Source organism: Equus caballus, chromosome 19, assembly GCF_041296265.1.
Source record: "Equus caballus isolate H_3958 breed thoroughbred chromosome 19, TB-T2T, whole genome shotgun sequence".
Taxonomy (NCBI): Eukaryota; Metazoa; Chordata; class Mammalia; order Perissodactyla; family Equidae; genus Equus; species Equus caballus.
The window spans coordinates 67,116,177-67,132,097 of NC_091702.1; the positions used below are offsets into that span (position 1 = coordinate 67,116,177).

At 42.2% G+C, this 15,921-nt stretch overlaps 1 protein-coding gene across 3 annotated transcripts in view; it reads right to left on the reverse strand.

Annotated features, from left to right (window-relative positions):
* CRYBG3 (crystallin beta-gamma domain containing 3) overlaps positions 1-15,921 on the reverse strand; it is a 106,700-nt gene that overhangs the window by 2,869 nt on the left and 87,910 nt on the right. For all 3 annotated transcript variants that reach the window (XR_011429352.1, XM_023623964.2, XM_023623968.2), the window contains 3 exons: positions 8,004-8,143; positions 5,214-5,337; positions 789-947 (listed from right to left, as the gene is read on the reverse strand). Coding sequence is in view for 2 of the 3 variants with exons in the window: in XM_023623964.2 (XP_023479732.2) it covers positions 789-947; positions 5,214-5,337; positions 8,004-8,143 (423 nt within the window). In the remaining variant the exon portion in view is untranslated. The remainder of the gene's footprint in view (positions 1-788; positions 948-5,213; positions 5,338-8,003; positions 8,144-15,921) is intronic.

A 15,921-nucleotide genomic window follows, 5' to 3' on the forward strand; every position in this document is an offset into this window, starting at 1 on the left:
AGGAAATGGTACAGAAATAAACCTACTGAAACAGAGGTTACTTGTTTTTAAAAGGATGTCTGCATCTGACAACATGTTCAGTAAAAGTTTGTTGAATTAGAATTAAATGCTAGACTCTGCGAGCTTACATGTATTGGGTCAAGCTTGGTTTTCTTACAAAACATCAGGTGATGTGCTAGATATCCAGACAATAAGTACTTTTAAATGCTTTTCATGTTTGTTGAAGCATAAGAAAAAAAGTAGATAATCCATCGGAGATACAATAAAATGGGTTCTGTTCCCCATCACATCAAACTAATGGAGGGGTCACCAAAAAACAGAGAAACCTACATTTTATTTTCTAAGCTTTCTCTAGTAACAGCTTCTTTCTTCTACTACTACTTCACTGTATGTTTTGAAAATGAGAAGTTTTCAACATGTTTGGAATCACAAAGTTGCTGATTTTTTCTGGGCTGTGGAATAAGGAATGTCTCACACAAGCACACTGTCCAAGTTGGATCCAGTGACTTTTATCATTGGTTTTAAATTATCATTTAGGCATATCCATAGTATGTGATAACTTTAGTTTTTACTTTAAAATAGAAACTGGATTTTCTAGATCAAAAAATTCCCGAAGTCCTCTCACTTAAATGCTTTAGTAATGCACCTCAGTGTTCATATGACCAAACAACAAAATGTTTGTAGGACATAGCATTATTTTATCATTCCATTTGATTTTGCAAGATTCTGGTTTCCAAAAGAAAAAAACAAAGACCAAAACTCAGGGTTCTGATCAGTGGGCCGGTTACCTTGGATTTAAAGAGTCCTCGACAGTAGTACCAGATCTGAGTATTCTTTCCACTGTAGGGAGAGACGCACACAGACGTGGCCCTTGTGTCAGCTGCATTTCCAGTGACTGTCAGATATTCATCCTGGGCTCGGTTCTTTATTCTAATATACACCGCAGGCTATGACGGGGAGAAACAGCCATTTAAAAAGCATCTTTTGAATCTGGATATCAATCCTTCCAAAGAAGGAAAGTGAGAGGTGACAGAATTTAGCTTATTTATATCAGTTTCACCCTTAGTCCCTTTAGCAAATATGTAAAATTAATATTTTCTATCGACAAATCCTTAGACCACCGAGCACAAAGCTTAAATTGTATAATCTCTGTTATACTTTTCTGAAAATGCCCTTTGGAGGGGTAAATGGTGAGTTTCGTTCACTAGAACCCCAGGTGGCAAGGGGCAGTGAAGAATTAGGGACTTGATGAGTTTAATTCAGTAACTACTGTGTCCTCCCTGGGCTTGACAAGGGCAAGGCACTACCTGCAGGGATCACCAACAGCTCATCAAAGACAACACAGTAATCAGACACACGGTCTGCAGCTGGGCCTGAGTGCCAAATGACGCCAGGGGAGGTCTTGAGACACCCAGGGAGCAGGGGCCCCGAGCAGCTGTGGTAACACCTCTGTTTACATTTATACTTGGTTGAACTTTATACTTCTTTAGAGGAAGAGACCGTGCGTGTTTTAATCACTACTTAGGTATTCAAAAATTGAGTAACAAAGGACTTCATCCCCTGGACCTGGAATATATACAGGAAGTTTTAAAATAAAATATTAAATCTAGGATTTCCCTCTAAGGATAATAGCTAACATTTATTGAAAGCTTAGTATATGTCAAGCAGTGTGTGAAATGCTTTCTGGGCCACTCTGTTATCTATCAGAATTAAATAACCAGAACAACCCTTTAAGAAAGTACCATTATGTCTGGAATTTTACAAATAAGGTTAACACAGATGTGGAAAAGCCAGGGCCGTCTGCACCAAAACCCTCCCTCTTAACCAGGATGCTGTAAGGCCTGTGCTGAAATGCAATAGTTACTCTCACACACAGGGAATAAAAGACCAATTCCAAAGATGGCAGTGTGGCTTAAGTAAGATGAAGAAAGGACAGCACATGATGGAAGCTCCACAGAGACCATTCTTTCAGCCCCATGACTCAGGCCTCCAGTCTTAATATAATGAAACACAGGACACGAAACCTCCCCCACCTTGGGTCAGGTGTTGGCAACCCAATTAGAACCTTGCTAAATAACAACAACAAATGGTCTGTTGTTTAATAAGGGAGGACTTTCACTCTGAGAAGCCTAAGTGTTAGGTCAGTGCAACAAGGTGTCATGGTAAGACCAACAAGGAATACTCTACTATTTTGAAACTCAGGACAGATCAACATGGGCCAGCTGAATTTTGGTAAATTGCTGCCATGTAGCCTTCCTACAGAAATAAACATTCTGAGCACTTAAGCAAACAGAAGGACAAATTTTTGTCTGGTCATTTAAAGCAGGTGAAAAAGACCTCTACTTGGCAAAATGTTTTAAATGTTACAGATCACAACTTCAGCATTTATAGTGCAACAGGAATGTACTTAAATTTCTATGAATTCAGCCGGCTCCCACTGTAGTTATTAATTCTTGAGGCTTCAGTATATCTTTATTACAATTTACTTATTTTGTATATGTAACAAAACAGATGTGACCTTCACAGAGGACAGAGTTCCAATTATGTGAGGACCAAACATCACAGTTTTAATCAATTAACTCAAGCAAGGTACTAATTACCATTATTACAGACTTATAGTCTGACTCCTCTGTAATTATACTTTAAAACACTGATATGCATTATAAGTGCCTTGGTGACTTCCTAATTCCCAACCTCAATGAAGATTACATTTTAATTATTCCTGAATTCCTAAACAAGAATATGAACTGAAGCGGTACCAATAGCCCTACCCAAAGGAAATACAGCCTATAATACTGTTTTAGAAACTCAGATTCCTTTGCTGGGTTTCAAAGCTGTGCCTAAATAAACAACAAGGAAAATAATCTATTAAAATATTATTTTGAAATTAAATGTTAAACCAGAATAGGAATCAGGTAGTTGCTAAAGCACAACGCAAGAAGATTAACACACACAATGTTAATTGTCAAAAAACTTGTGTGTAAGATCAGAGGCTATTGTTCTGGCCATCCTTTATCTCAGGGCCCTGAACAATGGGCAGAGACATCTTCCCCAGCAAGGAACCACCTTCAAAAGTGAGGCAAATATTCTCAGCTTCCAACCTGGCTTTTAAAGTTTTTAACAACAGGATTAAGTATTATTATAGAGTTGGTAAAAGCTAAACTGAATTCCCACTTCTGCCTTGCTTATTCATAGCTTTTCAGTGGGATTACCCATCATCCAATGGGGCAGGACTGAGGAGTAAGCAAGGTGTGAAGATCATGAAATCTTGCACCACACACTCCACCAGGAAAGCCCACTAATGCTTAGTATCTCTCAGAAGAGCATCTCCCGTTCCCTCCAGGGACGTGTGAATGGTGACCTATCAAAATAAATGTGCTCCCACAGTAGTATGAGCCAGATGTGTGTCAGACTCTTTACATACATCATCATATTTAGTCCTCACATGAGGCCCAGAGGTGAGCACTGGGAGCAGAGCTTCACCAGTGAGGAATCTGAGGTGCCAAGAAATGAAGGACTCACCCAAAGTCACACTGCTGACAAGTGGCAGAGCTGAGAGCTGAGCCAACAACCAGAGTGGTGGGAGTGAGCACAGGGTGTGGGGTGGTGGGGGTGGGGGTGGGGGTGGGGGTGTGTGTGTGTGTGTGTGTGTGTGTGAAGGGGGCAGCAAGACCAATCAGGTTGATTTTTATTGTCAGTGTGTCAGATCTGAGCATCAGAGCCTCAGCACTTCCATCCACTTGCCACACTCAGCTCAGGTCCTGGAACATAGAGTTCCACTCTGTAACTCTTGATCCTGTTCTGGAGGAAAGTAGGGTGAGGTTGCTTAAGAACAAAGATTTTACAGCAGCATAGATTTGGGTTCCAATCCTGATTCTGACACTTGGACGACTTTTGCCAATTTGCTTTAACTCTCTGAGTCTTATTTTTCCATCTAGAAATTGGGAATAATAATTCCTACCTTAAAGAACTGTTGTTGGAATCAAGTGAGAAAGTGTTTCTAAAGGGATAGGAGAGAAGTACAAATGACATCTCCACTGACCAAGCTTAGCCCACCTGGGGTTTTCCCCCTCCATGGAACCTCCCACCACCCCACACATGTTCACACTTCCTTTCTCTGAACCAGGCATTGCCTATGGCCTTTTGATGATTTCACATTGTTTCATATTTTATGTTACTATTTTGAGTTGGACTTGTTTTACTCAACAAAAATTGTAAGTTCCAATAAGGCAGAAATCATAGATATCCTTATATCTTCTGTAATTCTGTGCACAATGTCAAACATTCATTCAACCATTTATACATTAATTCCTTCATTAAACAAATTGTCCCTGAGTCCCTGCAATGTGGCAGATGCTGTGACAGGCCCTAGGGTAGAGTAATAAGCAAAACGTGCACAGCCCCTGCCTTCACAGGTGAGGAGGTGCCCCATCCAGCCACGACTATATGATGACCGTGTCCAGTGTCTTGGAGAGAAAGAACTAGGTCTTTTACGATCTAATTTAGATTAGGAGAGAGGGTGAAAGAGGCACCCTGGAGGACCTGACCCTTAAGCTGAATTTAGAGGGATGAGTAAGAACTAGCCAAACAAAGAATGAGGAAAGACATTTCAAGACAGAGGGCACAGCCTGTGTTAGGAGCCCGAGTGGGAAAGCAGGACAGTGCCTGTGACAGACATGGTGAATAAGGAGGAGACAGTGACGGAGGAGGCTGGGGAAGTGGGGGCGGGGGGCGCGGGGGGGAGCAGATCACACAGACCACGCTGAGGGGATTAAACTTGTTCCCCAGGTGCAGTGGGAGGCTTCTGAACAGATGACTGACAGGCAGTAGGTGTGCAATAAATACTGTTTTAATTAAATTGCCAGGATCCATCCTGAGTGTAAGGAGGGGGAAAATTCTAAATACTTAGAAAGTGAAACTAGTGCAGTCTCAGAGTTCTTGTTTCCAAGGCTTGCCATGGAGCTTACAATACTTACTTTTCCACGAAAAGTCACCAAGGTCACTAAGACTTTGGACTCAAAGCTAAAATCGTGTTGACCTTAGATACAATTTTATGAATTGGTTAAAATCTGTAAGATTCCCCATCCTAATCTGATTCCCTGTAACATAAACGGCAAACTAAATTAAGTAGTCAATATTTCAGATGCTGTGGTTTATGACATTTCTACTAGAAAATCGAGTTATTTGGGATCTTATGGTTCTTTTCTCCTTACCTGCTTCATAGGACGGAGGGAACCAACTGTTTTCCATCCACTGAATGCTGTCCAATTTGGGATTTCATTAGGCTCGAGGAGGATCTGTCTTCCCAAGAAATTGGATCCTTCATAAGCTATCCACCTGTATGAGAGCAGGAAAGAAAAAAGTGGGTGCTTAAAAACAGAAAGCAAGCTCCTATCAAAAATACCTGCTATCAGACCAAACAGCTTTAAGACTTCTAGGTTTGCAGATTTTTTAAGAAAAAAATGTACAATTCTATTTTTTAACAAAAGAACAGGGAGAACTAGGAGAAAGCCCACGGGACTGAGGCTCAGAGCAGCTGGATTTCAGTTAGGATTTTGTTTCCTCACTTCTCAAACAAGGTTCCCTCCAGCTCTGAAAGTGTACGTTCCTTTGATAATACAAAGTCTTTTTTCATCAACATTTTATTATTCAGAGATAGACCATAACTGCTCACTACTACCCAGTTAATGAACACTAGTTTACTCTTCCATCTTGGGCTCTTCATTATTTGTCTGTTGGGGCCTCTTCAATGGCTCCAGTGACTTCTCCAGACACACGTCCTCCCACAACTTCTCCAAGGCCATCAAGGACCACTTAAAATTATTCACAGAAATCCCCTGGCTTACTCTTCCTTCAAGGCCTGGCTCCTTTGCAAATCCTTCTGAAAATCCCAGGGGCCTTCACCTTGGGCCAAGATAAAGTGTGTAAAGTGTACACAGCCTGCGGTGAGTGTCTAGAGTATCGAGACTCACTTAATGGCGCACAGTCACACCCATTCCTTTACAGATTGACACTGGTTGCTTTTGTGCCACACTGGCACATTGAATAGTTGTCACAGAGACAGGATGGCCAACCAACTGAAAAGACCATCTGATCCTTTTCAGAAAAAGTTTGCCAAGCCCCGCTGTAGATAGTTATCAAGCTGGATGGCTAAGGAGAATAAGCTGTGAGTGCGATGAGGATCTGAAATTCTCAGCAGGACTCAAGGTCACTGCCAACAGTGCTTTCAGAAAGTATATGTGGAAGATGAGGTGCTGCCTTGCCTGGTCCAGACAAAGAACTCTGCTCCCCACACCCGAGATTGGGCCTGGCCAAATTATGGACATGAACAAGACAGACAACCTTCCCTCTACCCCTTCTTGCCTTAGACACAGGTCTAAAACATCAGACTGGAGCAGAGTCAGGACAACATGACTATGGAGGTGCTTGTCCACCTCTCCAGCTTTGCAGCTTCTTTAACAGGCAGAGAAGTTTCAGTGTAACACCTGGGCAAGTTAATAACTATACTTCATTATATATTAATGTACATGAATCCCACAGTTGAAAAGCATTGAAGCTTGGCCTTTGTTACCATCACAGATCAGAGATATGGGACAATATGGGGATTAAAAAAAGCAAATGAAATTTGCCGCTGAGGGTAGCTGGCTGTGCATAAGTCGTATTCTATGAGCCATATGTTTCTAGCAAACCCCTCAAACAGCTTTCCCTATTCCTTGCTCTGTGTACCAATTCTCTTATGCAGAATCCAGAACAGTGAGAATAGGTGGATAATAAGCTACAGGGGAGAAATACGAATGTCAAGGTGAAATGGCACCAGTTTTCTACGAAAGAGTGAAGTAAGCTGGTGAGAAATTTCCAGAGGGGAGTCAATAATTATCAGTTCCACATAGGAATATAAAGAAAAGAAATGTTTAGAAATGCCGTGAAAGTCCTATATCACAGGGATGTAGAATTCAGTTCAAACAGACTTGGTGAAGTGGTAAATAATATGCTGGAATAATATGGGGATTATTATGCTTAGAGTAAATCAATTTATGTTTAATAAACACCAAAACATGTGAAATGCTTTGCAGAAGAAAATGTAACCTGCTATACATGTGAATAATACAAAAGCCATTTATTATAATAGACTAATTTTCTTTATATCTTTATCACTTTATATTCTTGGCTTTCTCTTTCATTATCTCCAGATACTTAAACAAGCAGAGTTGATTATCACACAATTTAGTCCTAGGAAATAAAAACAGTCATCTTTATATGAATCATTGAGACCTTTCCGCTGACTTTTGGCATCAAACACCTACGTGCAGGAGGAGGGCCAGGCCTCCAGCCGCACTCCAGCATGGTCTGCGAGGCCGACTTTCCAGGAGGCATGAGAGCTTCAGCCTCAGGGCCCCTCACTTGCAGGCTTCTTATCACTTTCATTCACACCTAATTGATGTATCCAGAGTCTCCCCAGACTGTAAAAGTGCAGGCCCCACACAACCTGGGTCCACCTGACAGACAGCCTGAAGGAACAGCAAGTCTGGTAAGTGTGCTGGGTCAACCAGGGTACTCAGCACGAAAACAAGTACCCTGGAGCAAACAGCTGTCAGACAAACAAGAGATCAAAACAAAATACAACAAAACACTGTCAGTCTTACAAGCAGGAGATGGTCCCACCAGTCAAAGTCACTGATTTAATCAAGTTTCTCCTGAAAGGAAAGTGTACTCAACCAGCTAAGGTCATCTGGTCTACCAGCTCTAGGGCACGTGCTTTGAACACATGGCTTTGGACACCCTCTTCCAAAGGGTCTTCCCCCAGACCACTACGGGCCACCACCTCCTGGACGTGGTCCACAGTCTTCTCGGATTTCTACAGAAACCATGATTATTACACTGAGCAAGACAAGGAGTGAGAGTCCCATCAGAGCAAAGCCAGCAGCCGTTGGGGAGCACAGAGCAACTGTGCACCTGTCCTAAGATGGTGGCCCCAGCAGGCTACACCCTCGTCCTGCACTTACAGTCCACTTTTCACCCACACCGACTGGGTGTAGAAGTGCAGGTCCTTGTTCAGAACAGAGTTCACAGCCTCTTCTAGATGTAACTCTCTTCCCTCACAATGTTCCAGAGCAAAAAGGCTGATGGAGGGTTCTTCAAAAACCTAAGGGTACAGAGAAGAGAGAGTGTCACCATACAGGGCAGCAGACCTCAGGGACATCTAGCTCCAACGCGGGGACCCTGGCTTCACTGTACTCTCAAATGCATCATTTACTGCGCTATCCTCTAATGACATTACACTTGAAACCGCACTGGTGAGATTAGAGTCTATCGATAATTTTTATTCACTTTTTGTACATTAAAATAAAAGTGTCGGAAAAGCAATCTTAATCTCATAGTAAAAATGGACACCTGGTTCCAACACATATTAAGGTCTGGCTGTGCTCTCACATGGACCACATATTGGACCTGACAATGCTTTTAGGAATAGAATAAACACGGAACAGACTGGCAGCCTCATTCCCAGGAGGCCACATGAGCAGTCACTGAGAATTTAAGACTCTATGGCTCCAGGCTCCTAAAAACATTCCTAGGAGGGAGGAAAAGGCATTTTTAATTTAACAACAAGCTAGAATGCATAGGAACAGGACTGATTTCTACATTAAAAGTAAGTATTCCTCGGGGCTGGCCCCGTGGCCGAGTGGTTGAGTTTGCACGTTCCGCTGCAGGCGGCCCAGTGTTTCGTTGGTTCGAATCCTGGGCGCGAACATGGCACTGCTCATCAAACCACGCTGAGGCAGCGTCCCACATGCCACAACTAGAGGGACCCACAACGAAGAATATACAACCATGTACTGGGGCGCTTTGGGGAGAGAAAGGAAAAAATAAAATCTTTAAAAAAAAAAAAAAGCAAGTATTCCTCCAACCCCTCATGTCAGACAAGAAGAGAATCAATTCTGCTCTTTTTCATTCATTAATACATGCAAGACACCATACTAGGAGACTCTAGGGGGATGAGAAATCAAAACAAAGATGGAAAACAAGGATCAGACACCATTCTTGTATTCAGGGCATTACCAACTAGTAGCTAAATTAAGAGGATTGCACAGATGTAATGCAGCCCAGGGTAGAAGAGGATACGGCCTGTGAGGGCGCTCAGTGGAAGGCTAGATTATTTTTAGCAGAAAGGAACAGGAATCTAGGAAGCTTTGTGGACATGGTAGTGTGTGAGCTTGGGCTCATAGGATGCAATGGATTTGGACAGGCCAGAAAAGAGAGGGAAAGCACTCTGCAAAAAGGAAGGGAGACACAGTGCCTGCGACTTGTTGGGGAACAGTAAGTACGCTCATTCAGCCAGCACACAGACCCCACAGAAAACAGTATCCAGTGCTCCCACTGTCTCCTGTTGCATGTTGAGTTGCCTGCTTCTTGATACTGACAGGGCAGAGTCAGATTCATTGCCAATGGGGGGGTCTGTGAAGGATTTTGGACTGGGGACAAGGAGTGGACTGCAGTATCTGTAACTCGGTACATGAGGAGCAGAGCACTAACAGCAGGGACTGTGGCCGGTCAGGAAGCAGTAAATAAACAGTCCAAACACTGGTCTCACAAGGGGCCTGCTGACAGACTCACATTAAGAGCAAAAGGAATTCCGAAAGCGTCATTCCTGGCAGCAGTGTTTGGCATAGCAAAAGATGAGGAATGACTTAAATGTCCCTCTCAAGGAACTGGTTAAGTAAATTCTGGTACATGCACAGAGGAATTCTATACAGCTGTAAAAAAGAATGAGGAAATCTTTAAGAAAGACACCAAGAAATACTCTTTAGAGGCAAATACAAAGTGAAGAATAGTGTACAATAGTGCACTTCCTATGCTACCACAAAGAAAAGGGAAAGTTCATGCACACACACACACACATATCTATGTGCCTGTATATACATTAAAAATTTTCTTAAATAAATAAACTCGTACCCATGCCTACACTTTGGAAGAATAGGGTCTGAGAAGAGAAAGGCATGAGAGGGAGCAAAGGTCTTCACTGCACGCCTTCTGGTACCTTCTTTTTTTTGGACCATAGGAATATATTGTTTATCCCAAAATTTAAATTGGTAATTATTATGCATATGTTTGTATGTGCATGTGTGTTTGTGTTTTCTTTAATGGCCTTCAGGAAATGTATTGGCAACAACATGAGTGAAAAAGAGAGAGAATGGAAGTAAAAGTACAGTGTACGGGGAGAATACTCCAGGGCAAAACCAGAATCAGACCTAAAGTGGGGAGGGGGAAGGGGGGAAGGTTAGCATCGACAATAAGGGATGCCCAGATAAACTATCACAGCGATAAAACAGACATGGTGAGGCAAACAAACTGAATGAGTAAGTAAGCAAAACGACGTGCAGAGATGTGGCTGGGGGCAAAGTGGTATAGTGTGTAACATGCAAGGAAATATGGAGGGAAAATATGCCCAGGAGCTAAGAACTTAGATTTAGAACTGGATATTTTGAATTGAGATAGAGGCAAGATAATCTTAACAGAAATGTCCAACAAACACTGGACCTTTTGATCCCGAGTCCAGGGAAAAGGCCAAGTGTAGAGATGATACGTTCAGCGACTCTCAGCATCCAGGAAATAAGGAAAGCCGGATACAGGTGAGAGAATGCAAACAGAAGGAGGCAAGAGGAGAGGGGCGCTGTCATATGATGGAGGTGGTGATGCAAGACGGGCCAGGGAGGTACTGAACTGATGAACGAATGAGGAGACGAGGGCCCAAGGGAAACGTCATAGGAGTAAAGGGGAGAGACAATTACAAGGAGGAGCTGTCCACAGACTCAAACGCTTCCCAGTGGAGGACAGGCTGTCTGGACTTGGCAGTCAGGAGGTAGCTGGGGGCCTGTAAGAGCTGTTTGTGTGGCGTGTGGGAGACGACGGTGGAGCCTAGGCTGTGAGGGCTGAGGAATGTGTGGCAAGAAGTTGCAGACAGGTGCACATGCTATGGTCTAGAGAAGTTGGGATAAAGAGCAGGAGGGAAATGGGCTGGTGGCCAATGAGAATGCCATGGGCGGGGGGAGGTGGCAGTGGACTAGAAAGAAGCTGAATAATGCAGGACAAGAGGAAGCAAGAGTCCAGTCCACTGTTTCCCAACTGTTCAGAACCTCTGACTGTGATCAGTCCATGAGAGAAAGGATTGCTTTGGAAAGGATGAACTATGCTTCCTCTGAAACACAAGGAAAGACAGAAAAAGAATGCTGAGAAATTCCCAGATTTTTAAAGTAGGTAAACGTGTGAGTAATTTTCTCTTTACATTGTGTAGCAAAGCTTACTTGCTGATCAGGGAAAGTCTGAAGCACATCCGGCAGAACTTTCTGCAGTGATAGGAGTGTTGTAATCTGCACTCTTCTCTGTGGTAGCTACTAGCCGCACATAGCCACTGAGCATTTGAAACGTAGCTTGTGTGACCAAGGGACTGAATTCCTTTTATTTAATTTTAACTTACTTAAGTTTAAGTAACCACATGAGGCTAGTGCTATGGTATTGGACAGTACAGAGGTAGGGATCAGAAGATGCTGGAAAAGAACGCAGCAATCCCCGCATGCAGTGAGGCAGTCAGCTAAGCATGAACAAGCTGCCCAGAAGCACTGGTTCTCCCTCAGTAAACACATAAACTGGGCCAGGAATAGAAATTCCTCTCTAGTCATTTAGTTACTAAGTGGCCACAGTCAAGATTAGGCACCTCTTCTGCTACCTGCAAAAATGAAAATTGGAAGTGTCTCAACAGTGCACAGAGGAAACGTCCTTACAGGAGCCAGAACAGCAGTAGGTTAGAAATGTAGCCAAGAGCAGACTCTGAATTACCCACTGAAAATGAATGGACAGTCAAAATCCACAGATAAGCCCCTGACTTTATCGTTGGACTTTCCTCAACATCTTCTTTTAAGCAAGCATTTCAGCTCACCTCTTTACACAGCTACTTGTTGTGTTACTAACTAGTAGAGAAGGACAGACAGGCAAGGAGCCTGGCACAGCTCACAATCAACCATCACAACCCTCCCTCACCCATCAAGAGTCTGCTGAGTAAGAGTGACTGACACATTCAAGGCACTGAACAGTGACATGATGTAGCTATTTTAAATCACAAAGGGGAAAAACTAAAAGCTTATTGTGAGAATGTAATTTAAATGCTAAGCATTATTCTATGAAAAACAGGAGCTGTATACATTTTCCTCTTCCTTTTGCAGAATGCCCACAAAGGTGTTTTCTAAAAGGCTGCCATTATCACTCAAACTGCATCAAATTCACTCCCCAATTCCAAGACAATCTAGCAATTCTGTATCTAGAAATTTATCTTAAGGAAACAATGAAAAATTTGATGGAGGGGTCAAAAAGTTGTTTAAAAATGATGCAGGGAGGTTGAGAAAAAATGTAGAAGGTGACTGAAGTAATATTTTTTATGAGTTTACATAACTCAGCAAGGATGCACTAAGAGACCCAATACATAAATGGGCAAGGAACATAACCAACAGCATTAACCTAGGAAGAAATACGATGGACGGACTGGCGTGGAAAATATCCCACTTCTCCTTTAACAACGAGATATCATCATGTGGCCAATCTACCAAATGTTTCATTTGAGAACATCTATTGCTTCCAAGCTTAAAGTTATTCACCCTCTAGAGGTGTGATATATCTCTAACTTGATTTATCTCTGTTTAAATTGTTTTAATTTAAATGGTCTTAATTTATAAATAAATTTAAATTTATAAAGACACGATTTATAAATGTACTTAATGGTTAGGAAGACTAGGAAGGTTGGTATTAGCACTAAGGTGGGCAGGGTGGTGGGGAGTGGCTAATAGATAATCACTCAGAAATAAAGAGTGCTGAAGAACTATTTTAAAATCAGAGTTCCATGATACATTTTCCAAACGTGAAAGTAGGAAGAGATGTAAACTATTAATAATCTTCAAAACTGAAGAAGACAGAGTAATCTGAACTTTCCGAGGACACGACAAAGCACTATAATTTAATTACGCTTTGAGCTCCACAAACGTGTTGGTCTCAGTCCATGTTGACTTAGAAGACAGCTAACATCTGGGGCCAAATGTTCTTAGGTGTCAGCAGGAACAGGACATTCCTGCTGGGTCAGGTCTAAGCCATGCAAAGAGGACACAGTTCCTAAGAGGAGGACGTGGTTAAGAAATAAAAACAATACTTGAATACATTGTATAAATGAAACTTTCAGTAAGAAAAGAAACCTCATCGCTCCTCATCTAAAATAATTAAATGACAATAATAGTAATAACATAGCACTTATTACTTATAAATATGAATGATATTACTGTTTAAAATGTGAAAAATTCCAAATCCCAAAACACATTCAGATTTCGGATTGTGACCCGTATTCACTCCTCTAATCCACAGTCTCCCTCTGGTGTGGGGAGAGTTACTATCCCCACCAAACAGATGAAGAACTCTCTCTCAGACTGCAAGGGAAGAGCTGGCTTGCGAGTCTAGACAGTGTGGCCCCAGAGACTGGGCTCTTACCCTAACACTATGGTTGTAAAACATTCCGAGTCCCAGTGATTTCGATGTAGACTATTGGCACGTGTGATATTATCTGAGGCGCCGGACTTCAGCTTGCTCAGCTGGGCAATGCATGTGACCCTCTTCTTACCCACCCCTCTGGCTTCCCAAGTGTGTCTCTGCCCTCTGAATGTGAAGTTCTGAGATCCTGGTATGAATACTCCACTAGGAGGACTACATTCCCATCAACACATCTTCAGATTAAATTTTTAAATCGAAGCAACTGATTTTTGACTTAAAAAAACACTACACAGACTTGTACCTTGGCTGCGTAGTTCTTTGAGTTTCAAATCACCGCTTGTGTAGAAAAGGTGTTGATAGGACCTCTGAGATACATTAATTGGTTAGACTCTAAATATAACATATACTTTCATTTAAAAAATATTTAGCAATCAGCCATGGAGAACAGCCGTATCCGTACATCCCGCCAATATCACTTCATCTCAGACTTTGCCAAACGAACTATGACTAAAAAACTAAGTGCAACTGGACTGAATTAAAGGAAAGTAACCATAATTTATACCTCACACACCATTCTATCTCACAGAAATACCAGAAAGTGTGCTGGCAGAAAGTTACTTGAAATGATAAAAGTTTAATAGAAGGCTCATAAATCTCTACTAAGACTCTAATCTGGAATCTTCTAAGTTTGGCCTATTTAAAACAAAATCATATAAATACCTTCAGCCTACCAAGTCTTGATGTTGCATAACAAATATTAATCATTGTCTGTGAACTGTTATATTATTGAGCGCTTACCACGTGCTGAAGGCTTCCCATCACCAGCTCATTTAAACCTCACATTTTATTTGATGAGAGAGTCGAGGCTTAGAGAGGTCAGAAACACACCGGGTCACTCAGCTAACACGTGATGGTCTGCAGACACCAAACCAAACTCCTCACCAGTGAACCATAACTCTTCTCAGAGAGCCTCTTCCTTTTGGCTTAGAAAATCAGTTTCATTATAGATTCACCTTTCTAACTGGGCTTCTTTTTTTTTTTTTATTTAAAGATTTTTTGTTTTTGTTTTTTTCCTTTTTCCCCCCAAAGCCCCCCGGTACATAGTTGTATATTCTTCGTTGTGGGTCCTTCTAGTTGTGGCATGTGGGATGCTGCCTCAGTGTGATTTGATGAGCAGAGCCATGTCCGCTCCCAGGATTCGAACTGACGATACACTGGGCCGCCTGCAGCGGAGCACGCGAACTTAGCCACTCGGCCACAGGGCCAGCCCCTGGGCTTCTTTTTTATCCCCTTTTTAAGAAATATTATAATACATCTCCAAAAAGAATGAGTAATATATAGATGACCATGTGCCCAACACCCAAAAGGAGTACATTTTAATTTTACTATATTTGTATCAAATTTTATAAATATATAAAACATAATAGCTACAGCTGAATTTGAATCACCCCCTCCCTAGAGGTAACCACAATGCTGAGGTGGTTGGGACTCCTTCCTGCTCATGTTTGTATACTTTACCAGTGGTGATGCATCCTTTGTTTTTGAATTTCACAGAACTGTATCTTACCGTAACATGCTTGAGTACCACATGGAGCTCGCCTTCCTTCACTGTAACTACTGGACTGCGTTTCCTTGCAGGAACGTGCTGTACTGTTTCATCCATCAACGCTCCAACAACCATCCTTGTCCCCTCATCATAACTGACCCTCCTTCCACCAGCTGTGTATGAATAAGCCCACTTCTCTGCCACTAAACCGAACTTGGTGTTGTCCGATTTTCAAATGTTTGTATTGAAAGGTAATGTCATCTAATTATTGTTTTAATTTTCATTTACTTGATCACTAGTGAGGTGTAATATCCTTTGTACGTCCATAGCCATTTTTCTCTCCTCTATGAACTGCCTATTCACATCCTTTGCCAATTTTTGAAATAATTTTTTCTTTCCTGTCAATTGATTTGAAAGAGTTCTTTTCATGTTCTGTTCACTAACCCTTTGCAGGTTAAAGGGCTGCAAATGTATTGTCCCAGTCTGTAGCTTGCTGTAGAAGGCCGAATGATTAATGTTCCCCAACTTTCACCCCCCTGTGAAAATGTCCACATCCTAATCCCTGCAACCTGTGACTATGTTACCTGACATGGTGAGAGGGACTTTGCAGATGTGATGAAGAGTGAAGAACCTTGAGATGAGGATATCAGTCTGGATTATCCAGATAGGCCTACCATAATCAGAGCCCTTCTAAGAGGGAGGAAGAGGGTCAGAGATGGAGGAGAGAGCAGACCCTGGAGGGATGCACTGTGAAGCTGGAAGAGGTGAGGAAACAGAGTCACCCCTGGTGTCTTCCACAGGAGTGAGTCCTGCCGATATCTTAATTTACACCAGGGAGACCCATTTCAGACTCT